Below are 27868 nucleotides of genomic sequence, written 5' to 3'. Positions count from 1 at the left end.
GTAGCAAAAGCTCAACAGAGTACTTCATTTGTACAAAAAAAGGTTTGGACACACCTGATCTCCAGGATGAGAAATGAGCCATCCTACCAGCTGACAAGCATTCAAACACCTTCTTTAGCGTAAAAAAGCTGTGGTAGCGGCTCAACGGGACAAAGTCATGTGATCCGAGGGCCTGTTTGCACATGTGCACCGACTGCTTCTCCTCGCCAAGCTGTCACGCTGACATCAGGACAGCCGGGTTCGGACGCCTAATCCAACAACCGGTGGATGTTTTATGACTTGATGAACTTTGCTACTCGCTATGACGCCGTCGAAGGAGATCACGCCAAGGGAGCAGAGGGTCTTATCTCTGCGTGGATAGCACGTCCCCTTAATGTGTTGACTCAGGGTCGGACCTCGGAAGCGGGCCAGAAAGGAAAGCCGGGTGCAGGGATGAGTTGATAATGTGTAAGTTGTTGTGTGGTTGCAGGCATGTCTTCATGCAATCAGCAGCGTGTGGCTCACACCGGTCTCGCACCAACACGCCTGTTTGCTTTACAGTCAGCTAAGCAAACACCTTCAACATGGCGTCCGTCACAGCTGTCAGCGGCATGTTGCACTGCATCATCCTCACCGTGACAAAAGACATGAGAATGTCGTGACCACCCACCGCCACGTGGATTCATGTGGCACATCTGACTTAATTGGCTCACTGTTTGACACCATGTTGGATTCAGGTGAACCGGAGCACTCGGTAAATAAAACACATACACATTCACCCTCTTCCGTTCCAGACGTGGAATCGCCCGAGAAGTCGTGTCAAGTAGGTCATCCAAGGCCTGAGCAGACTTCACTAGATGGCAATGTTCCCTTTCCCCTACCAGGCCACGCCATCATTCAACACAACAAGCACGGGAGACAACGTCGGGTACACAAACGCCACGCAACAACTCTAATGGATGAAGGAACAGCAGACCCGAACACGCATGACAGCGTTGTGCTTTTGTGTGCCGTCTGGAATGTTCCATTTGTTTGACTAAAACACTAACGCTCTCCATATTAGCCAACAAACAAGCAAAGTTTCACAAAGCATCAAAGGCTCCAGAGGGTGAACGCAGGTGAAGGTGTGTGTGTGTGTGTGTGTGTGTGTGTGTACCTGGGGTCAGAGAGTGCCTTCCACATAGCGCCTGTCTTGATTTGACCCAATAAGACGCTCATGCTGTGTACACTGTGTATTTACCTTCTACCCCCCCCCCCCCCTGCCCCCCCAAAATTCTGCTACATAGCCAGGACTGAGGTGTCTATTGGGGGTGTAAACGTCCATCCCTGTAACCTCTGACAGTGAACTAGTCATGGGAAACATGAGTCCCTTAACTGACTCAAGTTTTTATGAGTCACTACTGGAGTGAACTGAGTCGTTCGTTACAGAGAATATGCACAGAAACATGCAGTGAGTCTGTGAAACTCAAGCCTCCTTCACCTGCACCCAACAGTCAGTGAAATTCGAGTCTTTGTCAAGCTCCTCAGTAACACTCGTGTCGTTGTCTAATACCCGTGAGTCATTGAAGCTCGAGTCTTCGTTGAGCACCTGAGAGTCAGGGAAACTCAAGTCTTCATCAACCCATGAGTCAATGAAACACAAGTCTTTGTCTAGCACCCGTGCATCAGTAACACTTGTGTCTTTGTCTAATAAACTCAAGACTTCATCCACCCGTGAGGCAATGAAAGTCGAGTCTTCATCTTGTACCTGTAAGTCAATTAAACGCAAGTCTTTGTCGAGCACCTGTGAGTCTGTGAAACTCATGTTTTCATCCATTACCCGTGAGTCAGTGACGTCATGCCTTTATCAACCTGCGAGTCAATGAAACTCGTGTCTTCGTCGAGCACCCATGCGTCAGTAACACTTGTGTCTTTGTTCAATGCCTGTGAGTCAGTGAAACTCATGTCTACGTTTAGTACCCGTGAGTCGGAGAAACGCAAGTCTTCATCAACCCATGAGCCAATGTAACTCGAGTCTTTGTCGAGCACCCGTGAATCTGTGAAGCTCATGTCTTCATCCATTACCCGTGAGTCAGTGACGTCAAGTCTATATCAACCTGTGAGTCAATGAACCTCGAGTCTTCGTCGAGCATCCGTCCCTCAGTAACACTTGTGTCTTTTTTGAATACCCATGAGTCAGTGAAACTCATGTCTACATCTAGTACTCGTGAGTCAGTATAAATCAAGCCTTCATCAACCCATGAGTCAATGAAATGCAAGTCTCCATCATCCCATGAGATAATGTAACTTGAGTCTTTGTCCAGCACCTGTGAGTCAGTGAAACTCAAGCCTTCATCACCCTGTGAGTCAATGAAACACGAGTCTTCGTCAAGTACTTGTGAGTCAGTGAAACTTGTGTCTTCATCTAGTACCCGTGAGTCAATGAAATGCAATTCTTCGTCAACCAATGGGGCAATGTGACTCGAGTCTTTGTCGTACACCGGTGAATCTGTGAAACTACTAAATCATTAGTACTATTAGTATCATTAGTAACTAAATCTGTGAAACTACCCGAGAGTCAGTGACATCAAGCCAATGTCAACCTGTGATTCATTGAAATTGTGTCTTCCTCTAATACTCGTGAGTCAATGAAAGGCCTCTTTGGTGGCATCATGTACATCTTAAAATGATTTGTATATGAACAGTCATAACATGTCATCTTAGGACTGTTGTGCACAATTATTTATGACTGTCAATATTTACTGTGGACCAGAAACCACCAGCTTGTCATCACACCTAACAGCTTAATTATTATCATCATCATCATCACATGCTGAGTTTCAACATCGTTTCATCATTATGATAGTAGCCATAGTTCTCAGTGTGTGTAAGAGTGTGAGAGCTCCTGATCACATTCACCTTTGCTTCATAGAATTTCTGTCGCAGGCGCTTGTCCTTTGGCCAGACGCTTCTCTGAATATTCCGGTACCGCCTCCTTGCAACGTAGCCACGCCAGCACGCCTGTATTCTGCACACAAAGACACACACACACCAATGAGGTTGATTTGCAGTACAATTAAACCATAGCAATAATAATAATATTATATTATTATCTTATATTATATATTATTATAATATAATAATAATAATAATAATAATAATTATTATTATTATATAATTATTATTAATTATTATAATTTATTATTTTATTATTATTCATTCATTCATTTTCTACCACTTTTTCCTCAGGCTAGAGCCTGGAGCCTATCCCAGCTGTCTTAGGGCGAGAGGCAGGGTACAACCTGGACTGGTGGCTAGCCAATCACAGGGCACATATAGACAAATAACCATTCATACTCACATTCATACCTATGGACAATTTGGAGTGGCCAATTAACCTAGCATGTTTTTGGAATGTGGGAGGAAACCGGAGTACCCGGAGAAAACCCACGCATGCACGGGGAGAACATGCAAACTCCACACAGAGATGGCTGAGGGTGGGATTGAACTTGGGTCTCCTAGCTGTGAGGTCTGTGAGCTAACCACTCGTCCGCCGTGCAGCATTTAATATTATAATAATATTATTATAATAATAATAACAATAGCAATAATAATAATGATGATAATGATGACCTGGAAGCACACTGGTTTCGAAAGAGACGCGCGGCATCGTGGATCACACGTGTCTCGTACCGCTCCCTCCTGCACATCGGGCAGCATTTTCTTCCGGAAAACCTCTCGAAGGCCTGCAGACATGCTTTGTGGAAGACGTGGGAGCAGGACAGCAGCACCTATGAGGGACACCAAGAAGATGTACACACACATTGCAGCTTTAGGATGCTAAGGTTAACGTGTAATTCAGTCGCGTGGATGTGAAGGGGTGTGTTTATTTGGCAAGAGGATGGAAGAAACCAGCAGGAGCATCTGTGGGCTGGTTGCAACCTGGAGGAGGAGGAGCTCCTTCACGCTCTGCAAGGAGACGGCAATGGCACTTGGCACATGAGCCAGTTTACTTAGATCTCTTGAGGGCAAGGGGGGGGGTATTGATTTCCTATTGTTTTGGGCCCGCTCCACACACTCCATCAGTGGAGAAAGAGCCCCCCCGTTGTGCACAATTTCCAGCAGCTTGACAGGCCATTAGCGTGGAGAAGAAAGCTCCAAGCTGCAGTCTTTGAAACATCCCGTGCACATCGTATTCAACACATCCATTTCATGACAAAACTAAGTAAATACCAGCTGGAGGTCTAGAAATATTGAAATCAAATATACATTTATATGTTTTTTATCCTATTTATTCCATGATGCGTTCTGCTGTTGGTGAATACCTGAGGCTGAAGACAGAACGCCTCCCTGCATATTGAACAAGGCTGCTCTGACTCCCGCTGCTGGAGCGACCTGGTCTTCACCTGTCTCCACTGGTCCTCGCTCAGCCTGCCTGGAGGCGGGGCCACCAAACCCATCCTCTGAGCTGGTAGGAGAGAGTCATCACATCCTGATGAAGGTTCCAGACATATCCAATGGTTCCAGAGTCACCTACCTAATGTTGGAGGCGGTGGAGGAGGATCAAGCACATATTCTCGCTCTTCTAGAAGGTCTGTTCTCTGGACATCCTTTTGGTTCCCTCTCTGCTTTGAAGGTACTTTGTTTCTGAACTTCAGCAGCGGGTCTGAAAGTAATAAGTCTGGTTCTAGCAGGTTCCTCCTGATATGATCCTGAAGGGCCACTGAGGTGATCACCATCTTGCTGCTTGCTTTACCATCCTGTGGAATAACATTCATCCTCACAAATGCACTGCTTTAGTTTTAGTGTATCATAGCTTAACTAACATCTATTTTATGTGTCTTCAGTATGAAGGTTTACTCCAAAAGTAATATTTAATAAGCGCGTTTGCCGTAAAGCGCTAGTGTCGCAGGTGTTTAGCATCAAGCTAGCAGGTAACCACATCGACACTAGTTTTTAAACCCCACAAACACAATGTGACACGCTAGAGATTTCCCTTAAGCAGAAAACACGACGTTATTGCAACCTCTCTGTGAACCTGACACACTTTACTTTTTATAAAAGTTACTAATTATGAAGAGAACAAACCTTCCGTGTTGCCATCCTATCAGCACAGCGTTTGACTGGTTGCTAGGTAACTTAGGCCCGCCCTCTTGCTTCCAAATGCGGAACTGGTTGGCTGCTTCTGATTGGCTGAGAGACGAATAAACTATTACATCGTTTGTTTATAAATGTTTACAGTGCTACATAACTACACAAGTTCAAACACTATTATTTTATAATACACAAATATTTTCTATTTGATAAACTGGCTATATTATAAAGAATTCAAGCAATTACTAGAGTTACAAATAGTATAAAACAGTTTTAAAAATATGTATGTGGCGTGTGTGGATGTTCCTAATGATTATTTTATTGTTGCTAGCTGGAAGCTGACCAAAGGAGGTTAGTGGATGTGACTCAGCCAGCTGTCGTCAGAACAAAGCTAAGCTGCTCATACCTGGGCCGTGAGCTCAGAGTCCCTCCCAGGTCACCTTCACGTGGAAAACATCCCCCGAAAGCTCTCTTTTTGTGGGGCCCGATGAAAAGTTTGCTCCATATCTTCTTTAAAACGCTTTGCGGCCACGGCTGACACTGATTGGTGAAAGCAGGCTAACGGTGAGGCCTGTCAATGACTGGAGTTGTCTAAGAAAACAAAGCCAAGACGCGACTCTGGGAGAGAAGGAAACTTCTCAAGAGGTTGCTGCATTCTTGAGATTAGGGCAAGAAAAACTTGGACCACTGTCGTTAAAACCCCAGACAAAGACGTGGAACAATTTATTAGCTAAGAATTCAAGCTGAGGACTCAATCAAAGGCTGACGTCCACCCTGCCAGACTCAGGCTTTGGTTTGTTGTTTTAAGTAAATAATCACGCTTAAAAGATATGACAAAGATGGGGCTCAAGTCTCCCCCATAAAGCCTGCATTCTTCCAACTGTCATCAGAATGGATTTCAGTGTGTGCTTTTATTTTCAACAGCGACGTGTTTGTCTTCCCCCCTCCTCTGTGAACACCATTTTAAAGGCTTTTTATTTAACTTTCTTCCTAACCTGATCTGTGGTATTTCCCAAAAGACAACTCACCTTGACATGCGGAGAGGCAAAGGTAAAAAAAACCAAACAAAAACAAAGCACTGCTACTGTTTCCTTATAGCTGTCACAACGCTTATGCTCATTTTCCACGTTTAGGACCATTTTCAATAAGATTGCATCATTATTAATTAATGGTTTTTAACCCCCCCCCCCCCCCCCCGTAAAACATAACTTAACTGAGATTATTTGAGATCAGTGTGGACACGATTATAAAGTCTAAAGTCTAAAGCTTTGGGACTCCAGCAAACCACAGAAAGAGCCATTATCTACAAATGGTGAAAACATGGAACAGTGGTGAACCTTCCCAGGAATGACCAGCCAGTGACAACTCATCCAAGAGGTCACAAAAGACCCCGCAACGACATCCAAAGAACTGCAGGTGTCCATGATTCCACCATAAGAAAGACACTGGGCAAAAACATGGCCAAGACCAAAACCACTCGTCTCAATAATGCCAGAAAACATCTTGATGATCTCCAATATCCCCAAAACATCAGAGCAACAGTAAAATATGGTGGTGGTAGTTTGATGGTATGGCGCTGTTTTGCTACTTCAGACGTGATAAATGGAACCATGAATTTTGATGTCTACCAAAAAATCCCAAAGGAGAATATCCAGCTATCTTTTGGTGACCTCAAGCTGAAAGCAACTTGGGTTCTGCAGCAGGACAATGATCTAAAACCCAAAAGTTTAACTTTTTGGAAGGTGTGTGTCCTAACATTATTGAAACAGTAAAATATGGTGGTGGTAGTGTGATGGTGTGGGACTGTTTTGCTGCTTCGGGACCTGGAAGACTTGCTGTGATAAATGGAACCATAAATTCTGATGTCGACCAAAAAATCCGACCATCTTTTCACGACTTCAAGCTAAAACCAACTTGGTTTCTGCAGGACAACAATGATCCAAAACACACCAGAAATATATAATATGTAGATACATATGGTGTATATATGATGATATACACATATATACACATATCTGCCCATACAGCCTAGTGTGCGTGTATATTATGATATAACATGAATATATATAATACATACAGTCTAGTGTGTGTGTATATTGTGATATAACATGCATATATACAACGCATACAGCCTAGTGTGTGTGTAGTGACAAATAAGCATATAGACATGCAGGCTAGCGTGTATGCGGCATAGGCGGCTGCATAGTGTGATGTATGGCCTTGTTGTCAAAGCAGCGACTGTGCTGAGATATGGATGAGAAAGGGCAGCCATAATGGCTCATTAACAATTATGTCAGCCAGAGAGAGCGATCACTTTGATCGCAGACAACGCAAATCTCATTATTTTATGACTTGACCTCTAATGCTTTGCCTAACATGACTTTAATTGCCGACGTGGAGTCCCCCGTGGTTTGTCTGGGAGGAAAGGCTCTCCTCCTTGCTGAGTAAGAAGAAGAAGAAGAAGAGCGTCATCATGATTAGACGTGTCCTTTGTAAATGAAATACAAATCACCGCAGCCTTCATTTACTAAGTGCTACATTACCTCATACTTTGGACCTAACAATGGATTTCCTATAAATCTGTGCTGCTTCAAATGATGGAGGGACTCACATATCACAAAATGTGCCAGCGCTTATTAGCACTTGAGAACTTATTGATCCGCCATTGTGATTCATATGGTTTGGGGACGACGCTGGGAAAGACTGGCTGGGAACTGGGTCCCCCCCGCCCCCAATTAGTCCACTTTATGCTGACGGCCGGCAGGACCATGCTGCTGGGACGCCTGCCACCTGACCCTGTCTGTGCCAGCAGTGACTCAAGCTGGTCCTCCTCTAGCGGCCAGACTAGCATCAGCAAAAAGAAGGAAATAACACATAAATATAACACTTTGAAACTATTTCTCCCATAAGGAATAATGGTCATGTAAGTGTAAAAAGAAGTGAACCACTGTAAATGATGAGAGACTTTAGAGGCAAGAAAGCCCATTATTATTTCAAGCATTTTAAGATTCAGCTGCACATATCCGGAATGTTATGAAGGGTCAAAGGTTGCAGTGGATTTGTATTAAAGGGTCACAAGGCAGAAATGTTCGGAACCAATGTATTACTTTTAGGAGCAACACAATTCCACCTGATGTCGCTGACAAGTTGCTGTGACGGAGGCGGTAATTTGCTGCATGCTTGATGGCGGCCATCTTTCTCCGTAATGGACAATAATTGAGCAGAATCCATCAGGATTGCTTGAAATAGGCCAACGTAATGGCCGTAAATTGTAGCCTGTGATGGCGTCTCGCTGCGTTTGAGAGGCGGTGCAACTTTTTTTTTTGCGAGCACTTCATGCTGCTTCCATACAAATCATAGCTTTTCAGCTTGGCAGTACATGGAAATATGTCCTAGAAGAAATGTCACATTACATATGCTGCCATACTAATCCTATGAGAGGACATTAAAGCGCCCCTGCCGCGGTAGCCACACAATGTATACTGTACAAAGCTAGTAGCGCTAGTAACGGTGATGGAAATACTGCAGTGTGCAGGAAACATGTTAGAACGCGAACATGTGGGTCATTGAACCAGACCAGATTGATCTTGAATGCATCTCAGGTTTAAAACAGTAGCAGCAAACAAGCGTATCAGGTAACGCTAATAATTACAGAACATAAACAGCATACATAAAACATGCAAGCATCTATTTAAGTTTTCCAGTAATGACAAGTTACTGCAAACATGGCGCCTTTTTTGCAACTTGCTTGAAGTCGTTGGTTTGTGATGGTTTCAATTTAATTGTCAGAGCATCAAGGCGAGGACAACACATGCTACTCATGTCTTCTACGGACCATGACGATGTCATCCAAGAAGCGCCAACCTTTCAACTGTCACTCGTGCAGACGGCAAACAAGCTAGCGTGTCAGGAAGACACCTTGAAGGTCATGCAAGGTGGGAAGCACACACATTTTTTTTTCTTCTTTTTGGGAAGCTCCCCTGACCAGGCACACACGTCGGAGGATTATTTACGCCCACTTACTGTACACGCACATGCACGCACACGCATGCAGCGACTTGAAAAGCAGCTAAAAGCAAACCAAATGCAGACACATGAAGCCTTTAAAGCTTAATTATATGTGTTGGCGTGATGAGAGACACATCACACAAGCTGGTGATTAATAAACAAACCAACCCCCCCACCATCCCCCACCCCGCGCCCCTCACTGTCTGAGCTCAGGTGGAGGGGTGGCAATCAAAGTGTATCAAATCAAGTAAGCCCTAAGAACCCAGGATGTAACGTATGTAAGTCTTCTGCAAGTCTTCCAGATCCTGAAGCAGCAAAACCGCCCCAGACCATCATACTACCACCACTATATTTTACTGTTGCTATGATGTTCTTTTCTGAAATTCAGTGTTACTTTTACAGATTACAGATGTAATGGGACACACACCTTCCAAAAAGCTTGACTTTTGTCTTGTCAGACCACAGAGTATTTTCCCAAAGGTCTTATGGATCATCAAGATGTTTCCTGGCAAGTATGAGATAAGCCTTAATGTTCTTTTGTTCAGCAGTGGTTTTAGTCTTGGAACACTTGTCTCAACAGTGTCTTTCTCATGGTGGAGTCATGAACACTGACCTTAACTGAAGCAAGTGAGGTCTGCAGTTCTTTGGATGTTGTTGTGGGGTCTTTTGTGACCTCTTGGGCGAGTCATAACTGCACTTTCGGGGTTATTTCGGTTGGCCGGCCACTCCTGGGAAAGTTCACCACTCTTCCATGTTTTCGCCATGTGTGCATAATGGCTCTCACTGTGGTTTGCCGGAGTCCCAAAACTTTAGAAATGGCTTTATAACCTTTTCCAGGCTGATAGATCTCAATTACTTTCTTTTTGGGAGGCTTGGGGGGGGGTCACTTTTTCACACAGGGCCATGTAGGTTTGGATTACTTTCTCCCTTAATATTAATAGTAATAATAATCATTTAAGGACTGCATTGTCATTGACACGTCATTATTTGATGATCCATCCATTTTCTATGCCGCTTAGGGTCGCGGCATGTGGCAACTCGGAAAACAAATCCAGTGCAGTCCAGTCTCCTGTTTTGGGGGCAGAATAACACAAGTGGATCAGATAAGTAATAAGTGTGCTGCCATTGTTCAGTATAGATGGGGTTCGTTTTGGATGCATTTGTATTATTTTGTTCCCTTACTGTACCCATAATGAACCAAACGGTGACCTTAAAACATACCATCATTTTGGCACACTGTTACAGTGATCACCCCCCCCCCCCCCAGCATGACATTGTCCTCCAGCTGTACACATCAGCTGGGATGAGAGCATCACGCTAGCTTTCATCTTTCACTGGCAGGCCGGCATCACTTGCTGCCTGTTGTCAACAGATGAAGTTAGGAGTAACTGCTGCACTGCTTCTCACCAACCAAAGCCCATATTAGCTAACACACACTCACACACTCACAAACATGACATGTTCAGGGTGACTTTACTTGTCTACAAGTAGAACAATATGCATGCCAGGCCAATCAGATGCTGATACTTTTACAATACAGTACTAAGCACATGGCAATACAACCCAGCTGTTTCTCAAAAGGAACACTACGTAAGTGCACTTCAATTAGTATACTGTGTACACTGTGTACTTAGTTCCTTGGGGAAATAGTGCTGTACAAAACTATGGCCATATATAGCCATGTGGGTGTGGGGAGTGCTGCTGTTGACTTGTTAAGATCAGAAATGTAAATAAATGTAATGTAATATGACAATAAATGAATTTAATAAAATGTAAAAAGGGCGTCAGACTCTCTGTGAACACACTCGTGTACTCAAAAGACAAAGCACCAGTTTTTTGTGGTTTATTGGGTCCAGGCCTGACTGTGATAAGTGAATTTCTGTAAAATAGGATTTACAAATTAAATATTTTTGTAGTTACAGCAAAAAAACCTGTTTATGACTTTCTGAATATGTTTTTTAGCATTATTAGAGCTCACTAGACATGAAATAACAGCCTTATAGTCACATTTAAACTCATATTTCTCAATATAGTTTATATAAACATATATAAATGAGTGGTTAGAAAGTGAGTTTTAGCTGGATTGAGGCTTAAATTATTATTATTATTATGATGATTATTATGCCGTTATTATTATTGTTCCTATTGTGGGTTAAACCTGCAATAAAAGCTTACTGTCCCATTGATCAAGTCTGGTGTTTTATGTTTCACCGAGTGACCAGTGTAAAATACTGCATATCACAATTTGAACGAGTCTTCTTAATGCCTTATATTTGTATTTTACTTTAAGGTTGACCAAGTCTAGAATGACTTCATCTTCTGTTAAGACTACTCAGACCAGACCGCCCACTATCCACTATCACCAAGAGGTTTGGAAAGGCGGGACGACTGCGTGATGAAGAGGTTAAGCTCAAGCTAAATGGCTAATGGACAAAAGTGACACAAAGAGCGACAATAAAAGAGAGAGAGGCTGACAAAGTGTGTGATGAAGGAATTAGGGGGACGTTTGATGCTGAAGAAGATGACTTGAGTGGTTTTAGTTCCCAGGAGGAGGAGTAGGACGGAGGTGAATGATGTTTGTGCATACTTGATTAATTAATACATTTTTGCAAAACCACGTTAGAGTGAAGCCGTGAAATTTGAACCACAATGTAGCAAAGATATAAATTTCCAAATTATCCAACTGTATGCATGCTTCAATAATGTTACCACGATAAGTGATGAAAATAAACATAAACAAGTGCGATGTTAGTACAGTGCATTGTAACGCCACGGAAAGGCTGAGCGTGGTGACGTCAGAGGAGATAATGAGGCCTAATGAGGTTTGTTCAGTCACACTTTTGGAATTTCTTAAGTCTCTTTGCAGCAGTAAGACACCCTTACACCCAGTTCCTCACTCTTAAGCTGCTTTGGCCAAACAAATGTGCTTTAGTCGAATCATTTCACTCAGACAAGCCGCTATTGTTGGAGTGTTTTTCCATGTTGCGGTGGTTAGCATCATGCTAGCGGCTATCATCCTGTCAGCTGACTGTTTGCAATGAAAGTCGGGCCGACGACAGAACTAATGACGACTACAACAGTCTTCATTTTGTCATAAAGCTGTCAGCAGTCAATCGAGCCTCTTAAGAGTTTTGCTGCCGCACTGAAGATTTATGAAATGTTGATGCGGGCGTGTCGCAGCACATCCTGTCTGTCTTTTCTAGACGACCTTGATGTTTGTCACCATCACTTTTCTTACTGACTGGAGGACGCTCACACATGGACAAGCTATTATTACTATTATTGTTATATTCATATCTTCTATTTAACACCTTCTCACAGCTGCAAAACAACAACAAAATTAAAAAAAAAACTTCTGGCCAACAATGTTTGTAACACAGGTGGAATGAGTTGATTGGCTGGACGATATATAGAGGTGGGTGGAGCTTAAACAAGGGAAAATAACCCATATGTGCTCTATTGCTGTGTTTCAACTGTGTGTTTCAACTGCTACCTACACGTATTAGTCTTTTCAGTAGTGATTCGCGATACCACTAATTTGGTTTCCATCCCATACTGACAAAAATACAGGCTGGTATTGGAGATACCGATCTGATACTGATCATTTCTGGAAATTCACCACTTGGTTCATTCATTCATTCATTTTCTACCGCTTTTCCTCATGATGGTCGCGGGGGTGCTGGAGCCTATCTGTCTTCGGGCGAGAGGCGGGGTACACCCTGGACTGGTGGCCAGCCAATCACAGGGCACATATAGACAAACAACCATTCACACTCACATTCATACCTATGGACAATTTGGAGTCGCCAATTAACCTAGCATGTTTTTGGAATGTGGGTAATTTTTGAAAATTCATAACCTAAAGAATATGAGACACATTTAATAAATTCATAGTTACTCACTCTGGAGTACAAGTTGCACCAGCCACAAATGCACAATGAAGAAGACAAAAACATATATAACTTTCAGTTGTATAGGAGTGATGGGAGTAGCAGAAACAGCTTAGAGCGCCTCCTTGTGGCTGTCAGTGTGAAAAAACACATATAGTATATATGTCGCGGGGTATAAGTCACAGGACCAGGCCAACCATGAAAAAAAGTATGACTTATAGTCCTGTAAGTCATTTGTTTATTCATTTTAAACCCTGACTATTTACAATAAATAAAAACTATGTGAAAATGGTATTTTATATCATAATCGGACATTACCAATAGTGATACTGATCACATTGGTAATATCAGGCATCAATCCAACCACTATTCGGGCACTTGGCGGGCCGTGTGTGGCGGGAGGTGACTACATTGATACATTGATATCCCCAAATTCACTCCACATCTGACAGCCAATCTAAACCGTGGGAGACTCGTACAATTGGCAAATCTGTGTGTTTGTCGCCCCCATTAGCCGCCGCCTGACTGACGATTACATCGCAAGCATGTTTTGCAGGGTGCAAAACTGATATCACTCTCACAACGACAGGTAAGTCCCACACAGCAGACATGCTTGTTGCTTGTATCGGCTTTGTGGAGGGAAAGTAGATGGGAGATGGCTTCAATGGCGAGCACAGTCAATCATCGCCATTTTGCTACGAAGCAGAAGGGGAGGGACTAACACTAGCAGGAGAGATGTGAACAGCAATATTTTTTGTGTTTTATTCCAAAAATGCAAATATACTGCAGTAGGATAGAGGTCAGTATACTATACATCAGTAGTTAAGTTGGTAAATATTGCAATCGTCATTTCTGGTAAGTGTACAATGACAAAATGGATACACTGTCAAAGTGAGTGCACTCAGGAACTACGTACATATAGTGTACACAGTGTACTTATTGAAGTGTACTTACAGAAGTGCTCCATGTGAAACAAAGAAGAGTCTTATATGGTCATAAAAAAGCTATCCAGTCTTTTCTTTGTCTTTCTACTCCTGTGATAGCCGTTAGCTTAGCATGAAGGCTGTTTGTGTGAGCACAAGAAAGCACTAAATGTTGTGTGTAATTATTCAAATGAAGCGCTGCCACGCTGCCACTTTGAAAGTAAAAGGTGCTTTTAATGTGGTCGCGCTAAGATCACCTCGCTAAGATCAGGTTCAAGCCTGTCATTTCTTTGCAGGTGGGGCCAAAAAGCCCCCCCTAAACACAGTATCGCCATTTCATGAGCAGCAGCCATCTTGGCTAATCATAGTTTGTGTCAATGAATGACTGTCTTTAACATCCTTTGCTTTCATCTTATTTTTACCTTCTATTTGTGGCCTGCTTTCATTCAAAAATGCTTAACACCCCCCCCCCAAACCCCCCACCCTCATCTGAGAACAGGATGGTCCTCAAGACGCTGGCCTTTCTCTGCTGAGATGCTGCGTAAACGGGGGTTGGGGGGGTGACAGATGGGCCTGGGCAAACTGGACCTGTTGACCTTTCACCTCACTGTCCACCTCTATGAGAAGATGCGGAGGAATTCCAAGGAGATTAGCGTCCTTTATGTCTCCTCGCCGTGTCGAGGCAGGAGGAATGCGTTGGTTAGCGACTTAGCACGTGGAGGAAGCTAATGTACAAGGTAAACATGCTGGATTAATATGAATTATAACGAGTACAGCATTATTCGGCTGTATTTGCGCTTTCAGTGTTGTCGTCTTTAATAAACAGGAAGTAGACTGAGAACAAAGCGGCCATCTTGGTGAGGTCCACTACTTTAGTAGCATGTGTGTGAAGTAAACAAGGCCTGATCCTCACACAGTTGCATTTTCTACATTCCTGGTTGAAGTTTAATCTGCTTTGTGTGTTTTTTGGCATAAGCTGGTCGGGTCAGCGGCGTGTTTCCCATGCGGCCCACCAGTGAGGGACATGACTGGACGTATATTTCCACTGTGGCATTCATGGTGGTGCCGGTGGAGTGCGGGTGTGTGTGTCGTAGAGAAGGCACTCACCGGTGTAACAATGCTGATTAACAGAACATTTCCCTTTTGTGGGGGCGCACAAAGACAAACCCTCAGCGTCTCTGCGGCCGAGTCAGCACACAGGCCGGACCCATTCATGTTTTTCCCATGTTGCAATTTACTCAGTGAATTAAGCCCAGAGCAGAAAAAAAAGTGTTTCACTCCCAATTGTCATGTGGCGAGGAGGAGAGGAGCTGTGACGGGCCGGTGGGGGGCCGTGGGGGTCTGTGAGATACTTAAGCCTTTTCACCGGTGCCGCCTTGTTTCCCCCGCTGCTCTCCTTGAGAGACTAATGTGTTTGGGTGCACAAAAGGAGGATCTTCAGAGATATGCCAAGAGTCTGGAGAGTGTGTTTGCAGGAGCTGTGAAGAGAGCTCTTTAGCCGCCTTTGGGGACAATGCAGCATGGGCACTTTGTCCACGCCAGGCATTTCACACGCACCCGGGGCAACAGTGGAGGCACAAACATTAGTTGCACTGATTGAAAAGGCCTTTTTCATCTTTGGCGCCCAATCAGCCGCTGCCGACACGTTATTATGTTTACTGGCCTTCGCCTCGTTTATTCTCACTTAGCGCATCACCTCTAATTGCTTTGCTCTTAAAACCCAACTTTTCTCTTTCTGACCACGCCAACCCGTCTATTAGCAAGTCAACATAATAAGAATAATATATGAATATCATGACAGGGAAGACAAGCACAAATCATCCTATGAACACAGGAAGCATATTTACAATATACAATATATATACAATACATATTTACAATATATACACAAAGCTTAGTGCAGCTTCATTCTACCACCCGCAAAATATATTCAATCATCAATCATGCTGTTTAATGCTTCCATTAAAATATGATGATATGTATTCTCCACTGGTCACTAGGTGTCAGTAATATTACTGTCATGTTGGCTGAGACACACAAGCACCAGATTTAATCGCCAGAAGTTGGAACAGACACACAACAGGGACAATAAAAGCTTAGCACTGGTTCCTGTTGCAGCCGTAACCCATTCAAAGTCAAAGATAAAACTCACTTCTGAACCCCTGGTGTGTTATTTCATGTCTAGAGGGCGCTGTTTTTGAGAAGGCCGGAAATAGGTTACAGCTTTTCTATGCACAAACTGAGAATATGGGAAGATTTTTAAATACGGAATCCTACATTGTGGAGATTCTATGATCAAGGACGTAGAACCACAATAAACAAGGGACTACTCCATGGTTCAATTCGGAGGAGTTTGATTCGACTATCAATATTGGAGTTTAACCACATGAAAATGTCATGTTGGTACCATTGTGACAACAAAGGGGCAACCATGGCTGTAAAATGACTTTGTTTTTGTTATAAATAGCCCATTTTGATACAAATTCAGTCTAATTTGTTTTAATAAAGAATTGAAAATAATGTGACAAGTGGTTAGCGCACAGGCCACACAGCTAAGAGATCTGAGTTTGATACCACCCTCCACCTTCGATTCCACCCTTGGCCATCTCTGTGTGGAGTTTGCATGTTCTCCCCGTGTGTGTGTGGGTTTTCTCCGGGTACTCCGGTTTCCTCCCACATTCCAAAAACATGCTAGGTTAATTGGCGACTCCAAAATGTCCATAGGTATGAATGTGAGTGTGAATGGTTGTTTGTCTATATGTGCCCTGTGATTGGCTGGCCACCAGTCCAGGGTGTACCCCGCCCCTTGCTCGAAGACAGCTGGGATAGACTCCAGCACACCCGTGACCCTCGTGAGGATAAGCACTAGAAAATGAATGAATGAATGGTCTAATTTAACACCTTGTCCAAAAGCTTTTGGATATTGGATTTCAGAGCGGCAACATTTTTATCACTGATCTTTGACTTGTCCCTGAAATGTCCATAGTTGACATGCGACACACACCACCACCCAATCGGGCGTAAGTGCTTGCAAGCATGGGTGTCAACATAAACAATAGTCCAATGTGAAATGCCATTGATAGATGAAAATGCATTTCTTTTGCCGGGAATCAGGAACTCCCATACAAGCCATTGCTCGCAAGTAAACAGAGGAGCTTTGCTGGCTTACAGACACGCCCATATAAGGAAGTCCACCCCTCTGTGACATCACAAAGAGGCAGTTTTACCATGCCTTTTGAAACCAAGCATTATGAGCCATCCCAAACTTTTTTTAGGGCTCACTTCCAAAAGAACAAACCTCATTATCTGAGACTTTGGCATCCTTTAACACGAGAATACAACATTCTAACTCCATTTATAGGGCAGAAAAGGTAGGTAGGTAGGTCCCTATTAAGTACATCAAGTTCATCAGTTCATATAGGAAACAATCTGGAGTGGTTTTCATGTGACAGTCATGTGACTATGCCAGGATTTGGCTTCCCCAAGCACATTTTAGGTAAAACGTTTTCTTTATCTGACTCTCACTATTGTATTTGTGAAAATGCAAAAATCTTCTGTGGTGGAATGAAGACATTTGTTTGATTGTTTTCCAAGTGGACCAGGTCTAATATAGGGATATAATATAAGAAGCATCTAAATATCACTAATCAAAACAAAGTTTCAGAAATACAATAGAGGCAATGTCTTACCTAAAATGTTTTCACATTATGATCATTCTGAAGTTACTAGGAAGTGATAACACAGAGCGTGTCCTCGACAACATCAACATTGATATGAAGCATAAATACTTGGTGCTGATAAAGCGCCACAACAGAAAAGGCTGGCACACTAAATGTTAAATATTAAACAGTTCATGTCGTTGAGTTGAAGAGCAATGGAACGCAGCGCCAAGATCCTGAAAGTGTACTTCCTGCTTTAGGAGTGAAGCATCATGGGAAGGCACCTTGTTACTAATACGGCTGCTGCTGCTGTCCTTGCAGTTGACATTTGGACTTTGCCTCTGTATGCTAACGAGGTGACACAATAACAATAAACTCATACCTGCGTTGCCTCGGACTTACCATTAGGCAAACGCAGGCAATGGCCTTGAGCCTTGAGATTTCCAGGGACCCCCAAACGTATCATTAAAAAATTATTATTGTCAGCTGAGGAGAATGCAGTAGAAGCTGAGAGCGACGCTTTCCATCACAAAGATGGGAGTATTAAAGCGGTAAACGATATTAAATGTTGATTAATGTTCTTATCAATTACAATAAAAGCATTCCAATGATTAACCTGTTATGAGTGGGGGGAAAAACCCATGTTTTTGCTTGTAAATGCTTCATTTAGCCAAACAATGTATACAATTTGCGTCAATATTCATATTATTTTACTAGTAATAGGATTTATTCAAACCACAAAACAGCATGATGAATATATTTTTGAAAAAATGAGTGATGTGGCAAGGGACTAGTGTATTACATTTTTGGGAAGTGTATAACGATGGATTTGGGACTACATGGACACTAACTAAGTACATAGAGACATGTACTGACAAACAGCAAACAGATAAGTATATAAGTCCAGCATATCTGCTCAGACATAAAAGTGTGCATATTGTGCGTCTAATGAAGACATGTCACACTTGTTGCGGCGTGCATTGATGCATTGATGTTGCATGTAATCCCGGTGAGGGGATGCAGATTAACGCCATGGCGATGTGTTCCGCTGCTGATGAGAGCTTCTTTCTGGATGTGAGTGGAGGACGGGGGGGGGGGGGGGGTGCTGTGGACGGCGGGCTTCGCTAAATGAAGAGAGGGGCTGGAGGGGGCGTCTTCGTATGCTTTTTCAGAATTCATACTGATCTTAATGTTCTCACCGTTTGAGAGGAACACATTGCAAAAGCAAAAGAAGAGAAAAAGAGAAAGTAATTCTGAGCTCTTTTGTATCAAATCCTCTAGAGAGCTACTCATCCCATGATTTCATTATCACTAATCCTCTCTCACTGCCTTGGACGTCTATACGTGCACAGAAAACACACTCATGGGTGTCACTGACAGCGACAAACGCTTCACGTGTGTGTGTATGTGTGTGTGTGTGTGTGTTGAGGAATGCTGCGCGTTTGGGATCATCCCCAGACTGTTTTGATTTCCCACTTGATGGAGAAGGTGAGAGTAATCCCCCGAGGATTCCCCCTCTCGAGGTCTTTAGTCGCCATAAGCCAGCATTCAGCAGGCCAAAGCCAACATGGCCTCCATACAAGCTGCTGGTATTAGCGCACCATCGCCGAGGGGGCGAGGCTTAATCTGCCCCGGTGGCTAACCTGTCGCTGAAAGGGGGCCCGCGGGGGGAACCAACCCGGACGCTGCAGGACCGCCAGAGGACATTGTTCCTGGAGGGATTTGTCCACTGGGGACAGAATTCTTAATTAGTCAATTACAAGGCGCACAATGACAAGAATCCTTCCTAAGCTGCCTAGACTCATTTTGATCGAGAAAGAGGTGACAAAGAATCTTTTCTTCTGCTTTTATTATCACGCTAATCATAAATAATACAGAGTTGACCAACCAAAGATGTGTCTTTTCAGGCACTTTTCCTCAGGATAAAAATATTTGGGATTTGGGGAATGCTGAAAGAGTGACTCTGAATGAAATATTCTAGATTTATTCTGTGTGTTGTCTGGAAACACTCAGCACTTCCAAAAGTATTTCCTAGCATTTAGCATGTGTCCAGTTAGCCATGTCATGTGACACATTCATGGGTTATTGCTACCTCGTCCCTTTCTGTATCTTCTTGTCAAAGTCTCTCTGCTTGGCTAGTTGCTTGCTGTTGCCATGGCAATGGCACTGAGGCTTTCTGTACCTGATTGTTGCTACATGTGCAGCTTGACACAACAGGTAAAGCATTTTTACAATCATTCCATTAGGCACTAGAACATTTTAGTTTGACCGTCATGTTGCATCAATCGTGGGAAGAACAGCAGTGACAAGCACCTTCCCAGTGCGTGTCTGGGTTTTCTCCGGGTACTCCAGTTTTCTCCCACATTCCAAAATCATGCATGTTAGGTTAATGATACCCCTGGGATAGGCTCCAGCATGCCAACCGTGGCCCGAGTGAGGATAAGTAAGTGGCATAGAAAAACAGATGGATGGGAATCATTGATCAATTTTCTATACCGCTTATCCTCACGAGGGTCGCGGGGGTGCTGGAGCCTATCCCTTCTGTCTTTGGGTGAGAGGCGGGGTACACCCTGGACTGGTCGCCAGCCAATCACAGGGCACATATAGACAAACAACCATTCACACTCACATTCATACCTATGGACAATTTGGAGTCGCCAATTAACCTAGCATGTTTTTGGAATGTGGGAGGAAACCGGAGTACTTGGAGAAAACCCACACATGCACGGGGAGAACATGCAAACTCCACAAAGAGATGCCCGAGGGGGGAATCAAACTCAGGTCACCTAGTTGTGTGGCCTGTGCACTAACCACTCGTGCAGCCCCTGCATTAACATAATTAACATAATTTTTTGTCACACTTGTCACACAAATGTTTAAAATCATCAAACAAACTTAAATATTAGTCAATGACAACACAGCAAACCACAGTGAGAGCCATTACCCACAAATGGCAAACACATGGAACAGTGGTGAACCTTCACAGGAGTGGTCGACCAACCAAAATGACCCCGAGAACGCAGCGACGACTCATTCAAGAGGTCACAAAAGACCCCACAACAACATCCAAAGTACTGCAGACCTCGTTACGGTCAGTGGTCATGACACCATGAGAAAGACACCAGGCAAAAACGGAGTAAACTTTCACACCACTGTCCATCCTACATCGTGAATACACCTGGAGTACGTGTGATTGGTGGAGAATGAGGAAGTGTTGTTGTGAGTGTGGAAAAGCCAGACAAGTTGGTTGAACCTGAGCTCTGCTGTTGACATGTTAGATTGGGAATAAAAAAAGAGTCAGAGTGTGTGTGCCTCTGTTAGGACGTTACAATGTACAGCCCATCTTTGGTTCCCACGGTAACATCTGGGATGCAGACTTCTGTTTCTAAACATGGGACCGTTCCGTTTTTCAAGGTAGCCCTTGCTGATGTTCTTCTTGTGACGTGGACATGAATTTATTGATATTGATCAGTTACCATAGCGACACAGCCACAACATTACAAAGACAAAAAGGTAGAGTGCGTTTAGCAGGAGAAGCATTAGATGGCTCGCATCCTTCAAAATACAATCGTCACGAAAGTACAAAGTGTCATCATGATCACGACGAGGAAGCTTCTCAGATCTCCCGGTAGGTCCTAAGAGGCCTGGCATTGTGGCTAAAAGAGATGAGAGATCCCGGGTATTAGCCGGCGTCTGAATTGACAGGATGCGCATACTTCGCTCAACATGTCACGTCTTAACAGCGTTTGGCTTCGCCTATGAGCCAAAATTCTTCCCTGAAGCCCCTTGTGCTTGTTTCGCAAGCTCAGATGAGGCCTTAAGCCTCCAGCAGAAGATGAATGCTGAGTGCTAAATTAATTTCAGGCATTTTCTTTTGTGCGCTGACAAAAGCGAGCAGGTTGCTCGCCGGCTTCCACAGCTGATGACAGATCAGTGTTTGCCCAGGTGTCAGGCCTCCCACTGCAGACAGCGAGGGTTTGTCCACGGCTAACTTCACCCTGCTGCAAAGTGCCTTAATTGTACACAGCTCCTTCATTCACAGCGCCGCCAAAGAATGCCTTCAAAAATAATCGCTGGGGACAAAATAGCGGCGCCCCTTGTTGAAATGTTGAAACATGTCCTCGTATTCAAGCGATTGTGGGCTGCAATAAAAGGCTTTCATTTCAAGAAGAAAACTTTCGACTGAAGGACTTTCCGCAGACAATTCATTAGGCACACCTGCGCAATTTAATGACATCCGGTGGATCAAAGACTATCGGCGGTTAATGAAGAGCTGAAGATCTTTTTGGTCACCAGTAGGATGAACTTTGCTGTTATCATCGCTTTAAAATACAAAGGTTGCATCAGAAATAAACCTGCATGTATTTGCTTTGACGGTGTGTGTGTGTGTGCGAGTGTGTGTGAGGACGCAGGCCAGTCCAAAGGTTGCACGTATCACTCAGACAGCTTGTTATGTCTGCACTGAGAGCACTGGGCTGAGTGATGGCTGCACAGCTGGCAGCTACAAAGTGTCTGCATTCACAAATTCCCTCTGGACGCCATCCACTTCATCCCTCACCTTTAGCCACGCCCACCCTGACGAAGCGGTCGCAGGTGAACGCAGGCTGGTTGGCTAATTGACCAATCAGTGGCTTGTTTTTGGGTGCTTGTGGCAAATGGAAGCAAATTCTCAAACCAGCTTTGTTTTTTTAACTCACTACTATGGTCTACATCAGGGATGTTTTGATTGTTTTTTTTCAAATATGTTAAGTTTTTGTATATAATTACAGATTAAGACATGATGCAGGAAACACTTCCTGCCTTTCACTTTTAATGCACACCCCTACTTGCTAAATTAGGCGACCGTGCCGCTAAATTGTCAATATGGATCTCCTCTACATGTAATGTGTGTTATAAAACGGAGGTATGGTCACCACATTACGCCTTCATGTCGGAGACACACTCTGAGCAGCCACGGAGGTCAGGAGAACGAGAGTAGAGAACAGAGGTGGGTTGGATTGCAGGGTTTAGCGAGTGTAAAAGCATTTAATGTGCTCTTCCGATAATGCCTTGCACACGCCACATCCATACATCATTCATAGTAGCAATGCCATAGTTCAGTCTGATTGGCTTCTGGCTGCCCTGTTCTACCCCTAACCCATACTTTAGTCCCACGATATTTTGACTTTATTACAAATTTATTCACTTTGGCTGGAAGCACAAATCCAAGGAAATACAGCTGGAATAGGTGCAGATTCTGGAAGATCTGGAAAGTTTTCTGTTCGGGTTATTGTGTGTAGCTGCTCTATAAAACTCAATACAAAGGGTTGAAGAATTGTTAATTGTTAATTTTCTTCAGGTAATTATGAATTTATTCCTGTAATATTTAGATTTTATTCGGGTAACATTAACTTTTCTACAGCCTAATTGTCCAAAAAATTTTTGTTAAATGATTTGTTGTTTCTTTGCTTCTAATAATGTTGCAATGTAACATCTTTTTTTAATATTTCAGACTCATGCTGCTAAAATGGCATTATTTTTCTTCATAATATTACATTATTCTGATAAATGTAATTTTTTCTCAATATTTTGACTTTATTCTTGTAAAATTACTGCTGATTTTGCCATCATTTTCTGTTAAATTGTATTTATTTAAATACATAGATTTAAATAAATTTAAATGTACTGCAGGCACACTTTGGAAACCCCTAGTCTACGTCATAAGAAGAAAGACATTTGTGGAAAAGGCATGCACAGACCAAAAAAACTACATTGTGAATGAATAAGTACGACTTTTCTTCCAAACTAAAATATAGTTTGTGTGTGGAGGAAAGGCCAAAAGGCGTACGTATGTTGAAAAAAAAAAATAGTGTGCATTTCCGAGGGCGTGTCGCAGGCTCAGTTCTGCTCGTCCTTTAGAAAAAGACCAAGCAGTCATGTGCTCACACGCTCGGCCTGCCAGTTGACTTCGCCTCTTTTTGGCTTTTGACGCGCTATAAGAGCTGCAAACAAAGACAACACATCACAACAGCACGAGTGGACAAACTTAAAAGAGTTCCTGCAGGTTTGTTTTCTCCAGGGAAGAATTAGAATCCTCCGCCACTTCATTTGGCGGCAAAGTTGTGTTTTCGTAAGGCGCCAACATAACCGTCAGCACCTTAAGCGAGTAAAAGCGCTTCCTTTATGAACTAAAGCCGCCTGATATTTGCTTTGCAGCCAGAAAAGAACTCTTTAAAACACAGCGGCAGCAGACATGAAAGAGCAGCACAAATGAATTGAATGTTGTTTTTTTTCCGATGGGATCTGAATGCCTCTTTTCCCACAAGCCTCGGCACAGGTGATTCATCACGGCGTCTGTCAAAAGAGCTTTCCACAACATGAGGCGAACAATGACGCTGTGATTGCAAGGACGGGAGAGCCCTTGATTGAAAGATATCAGCTACGATACGCTGGTGGTGGGGGTGGGGCTGTTGGCCAGGCACGACAGACTAACAATCTTCACCTTCTGATGGGGGGGGCTCCCTGGACACATGTCATCAAGCAAAACAACTGTCAACTGATGCCATTTAAAAAAATAATTGCAGTTGCCCCGGGATTGAGCCCTGGGGGACACCAGTAAAATATTTCAACAATAAAAATATGATTTAAAACCCGTAAAGCCAAAGCTAGTGTTAGTTTCCGGTCCGATACTGAGTCAAATTCAGGCTGGTATTTGACACATTTCAGGTGTTAATGCATGAGCAAACGTGTGCACACACGGTTCAGTTGTAAATATGAAAATTGTAAATAGTTAGTTATATTTTTTTCAATTTTTCTATTTTCATGTAAAACAACCACTTTTTGGTTGTTTATGTTGTGGCATCGTTATTTAGACATTTTGGTTAAATATATATGGCTAAATTTGTGTCGAAGTGAAAGTTATGCTTGAATATCTTTTCACAAAAAGCCTTTTTTCTCCCTTTTTTGTTTGAGAACTGATATTTTGCTGAAACTTACCTATGTTCTACTTCTCATTACTAAAGAATAGAAAAAGGTAGAAACAAACTTTTTTGATGATGATGACGAGAGTCTAATCTCTCTTTTGGTATATACCATGTTTATATAACCCAAAAGCACAATATTCTGTGTGCCTTGAAAAATCAGTCAAAATCACCAAAGATGGCTGGGATTGAATGAATTAATGATGTCATTGTATGAAATGTCACCCATCCTCTACTACATGGGACTTTTATGGCCCATGGATGTTTTTTAAATTGGCCCTTGAGACATTGTAAAAATACAATACAACATGACTAACTAAAAAAGCAACAGCAAAAATGGAAAGACAGGAAAGGAAAGACAAACTAACGGGAGAATCAGGTCAAGATAAAATCAATAAAGTTGCAATTTAAGGAAAATTAAATTGGGTAAAAGTTCTAATAATATGATAATAAAATTTAAATATTATGAGAATAATACTACAAGAAAAAAGCAACAAGAAGTAAAAAACAAGCAAAATTCTCAGTATGTGGCCCACGGTGGAAAAAGTTTGGACACCTCTGCTCGATGTGTGCTACAACGTTTGGTTGCCTTCCAACCCCACAATAAAGAAATGATAATAATTAGCGTCTTCCATCAATTTAAGTACTTTAAAAGCCATAAAACTGAGAGGCTGAGCAGCAGCAGCCTGTAATTTAGACAAGTAAGACGTAATATTAGAGAGCAGTACAACTCTCCCTGCTTGCACAAACCACAATAATACGCTAACACTGACTGTGATGGTCATCCTATCAGGTTGTTCTGGTTCTGAATAGAAGTTGATGGAAGTGTATTTGCTTTGTGTGAAAGTGTGTGTGTCATATATGATGATGTCCTTATTAAGAGCGTCAGGCAGCTTGAAAGTGTGTTATGAAAACAGCCGTGTGACAACACATCGCCAAAGCACAACATTCATTATTGAGCGTCTTGTGGAGGAAGTGAGGGCGCTAAGCAGTGTGATAGCGAGCATGGAGGAAAGCCGCTCTTCACCGTCTAATTGCCTCTTTCCTGCGTGAAGGTCTTGTCGTGGAGACACATTGAAGGCTTCCTCATTTCCAAAAAAAAAAAAAAACATCCCGAGATCCTCATTTGCTGTGAAAAGCATCTGCTAAAGCATAAAAAAGCCAAATTAGCAGCACATTCACTCGTTGTCAAAGGCTGCTGAATGTCAACAATGGAGCCTGAGCTGCAAACGCTTAATTATCCAAATGTGTGTGTGTGTGTGTGTGTGTGTGTGCGTGTGTGTGTGTTGCGCATGTGCCTCATCGCTGCACCCAGGTTTAGAAGCGATGATGTAATATCAAAACTGTTTTTGTCTGAGGATGAGCATGACATCATTGCTAGCTCGCTGGCTGCTAGCGGCACAGCTGGAAGTCAGGCGGCAAGGAAGCTTCTCAAAGGGTGGTCCGGGGGCCCGGCAGGGCTGGAGCACACAGCATTTGATCACATAGAATGCTTTAAACTGTCCATTTGACTGAAATATTCAAAATAATACTCAAAATTACACATTGTAAGCCCAGAATTCATACATTGCTACATTTATAATAGCATTATAATAGCATGTTTTCATAGTTAGAGGATAGAAAACCTGTTTATGACCTTCTAAATACTTTATTGACATTTTAGAGCCCTGTAGGCATAAGATAACACCCCTATAGTTACATTTACACACCTATTACCACAACTCTTACGCGCAGGCTACATGCTTTCCAAAGGGACGCAAGAGACCTCCAATTTATTCATTCTAAACTTAGACAAGGTTTGAAAATGACCATGTCATGTCATGTTGGACTCTACATCCACGGCTGTCTTACGATATTTTTGGACCAATAATAGGCCACAATCAACCACAAAATAATCATCATTTATTATTATTAGTTTTTTTCAACATGATGAAGTGAGGGGGACTGCATGGAAAACGAGTGGTTAGCGTACAGGCCACACAGCTAGGAAACCGGAGTTCGATTCCACCCTCGGCCATCTCTGTGTGGAGTTTGCATGTTCTCCCCGTGCATGCGTGGGTTTTCTGCGGGTACTCCGGATTCCTCCCACATTCCAAAAACATGCTAGGTTAATTGGCAACTCCAAATTGTCCATAGGTATGAATGTGAGTGTGAATGGTTGTTTGTCTATATGTGCCCTGTGATTGGCTGGCGACCAGTCCAGGGTGTACCCCGCCTCTCACCCGAAGACAGCTGGGATAGGCTCCAGCACCCCCTCGTGAGGATAAGTGGTATAAAATGAATGAATGAATGAATGAATTAAAGTGATTGGCTAGTTTGCTTTCTTGTTTTGGATGCAAACAAATTCTAAAAACTCAAAAAAAAACACCCTGAGGTCAAATAAACACATATGATGACAATGATGATGAGCTATGCTATCTATAAAGAAATGAAAAAGGCACAGCACACAAACGAGGACTATTTATTATCATCTAATTATTCATAATAGCACAAGTACGTATGCTATGTTCAAATTAGAAATGTCAAAAGAACTCCGAAAAATGCAGAAGAAAGAAGGCCAAGAAAATGTATCATACAAGCAAATACCAAATGTAATGGTAGACGGAGATGATCGCCACAAAATGAAAGTTGGAATACGGTGAACTGGACAAGCTCATAGACAAGAAAGTATAAGGATAAAGTCACACTTTGAAGAAAAACAACACAAGAGTAATGAAACCATGCGCATGAACCAAATCATCACAGAAGTCAACGGAAAACCCAGACCCTCAAAGTCTGTCAAGAAGATTTATTCCATGATGACAAGGACCATCTCCAACCATAAAGTAGAACACGGATGACCAGTAACAGAAGATGAAGTCCAAATCTGTCGGACCGATTGAATACCACGTCAAGTCAGTGAACAAAAGAACTGACAGAATTGCTTAATATCATTTACGACAACGGGCAAATTCCATCAGATATGAAAACACAGATTTTTATGACCTTCCAAAGAAAGCAGGAGCCACAGACTGTGTGATCAATGCGGAATGATAAGCCTGATGAGTCACAGCACCAAAATTCTCCTTAGACTACCGAGGACGGTATTAGACAGATCAATAGACGTGCATGCTGATTTATGTGTGACTATTACCAGTTTCTTGTATTGATATGATGATCATATGATATGAGACTGCTCTGGCGCCTGCAGCATCTGCGGCGTGCAATTAAAACAAAATTGTCCCAAACGGATTCTGTCCCTTGTGCCGTATAGCTGACAGCGCCAGAACTGCACCGTACCGAGCTATTGTGAGCCCACAACAGGAATTTCGATGCAGCCGCAACGGATGACAAGTTGGACTGGTCAGACAACCTGGACAGGAAAGAACACAGTCATC

The 27868-nt window shown here is 42.9% G+C and overlaps 1 protein-coding gene across 2 annotated transcripts in view; it reads right to left on the bottom strand.

Moving 5' to 3' along the window:
* The window catches only part of rnf32 (ring finger protein 32), a 41546-nt gene that overhangs the window by 6302 nt on the left and 7376 nt on the right, over window positions 1–27868 (bottom strand). Inside the window, exons 1-6 of one of the 2 annotated variants that reach the window (XM_078792250.1) lie at window positions 5459–5759; window positions 5047–5151; window positions 4496–4718; window positions 4284–4426; window positions 3592–3749; window positions 2878–2986 (exon numbers count right to left, since the gene is read on the bottom strand). In XM_078792250.1, the coding sequence (XP_078648376.1) occupies window positions 2878–2986; window positions 3592–3749; window positions 4284–4426; window positions 4496–4718; window positions 5047–5061 (648 nt within the window). In that variant the 5' untranslated portion in view covers window positions 5062–5151; window positions 5459–5759. Of the gene's footprint in view, window positions 1–2877; window positions 2987–3591; window positions 3750–4283; window positions 4427–4495; window positions 4719–5046; window positions 5152–5458; window positions 5760–27868 lie in introns of those variants that run through there. The other variant, XM_058059936.2, reaches the window with a different exon arrangement.

The sequence above is a fragment of the Doryrhamphus excisus genome, linkage group LG7 (genome assembly GCF_037039965.1).
Source record: "Doryrhamphus excisus strain RoL-2023G ecotype Guam linkage group LG7, RoL_Dexc_Guam_v1.1, whole genome shotgun sequence".
Classification (NCBI taxonomy): Eukaryota; Metazoa; Chordata; class Actinopteri; order Syngnathiformes; family Syngnathidae; genus Doryrhamphus; species Doryrhamphus excisus.
Note: the sequence above shows the minus strand (reverse complement) of the source record. Positions and strands in the feature narration are given on the sequence as shown.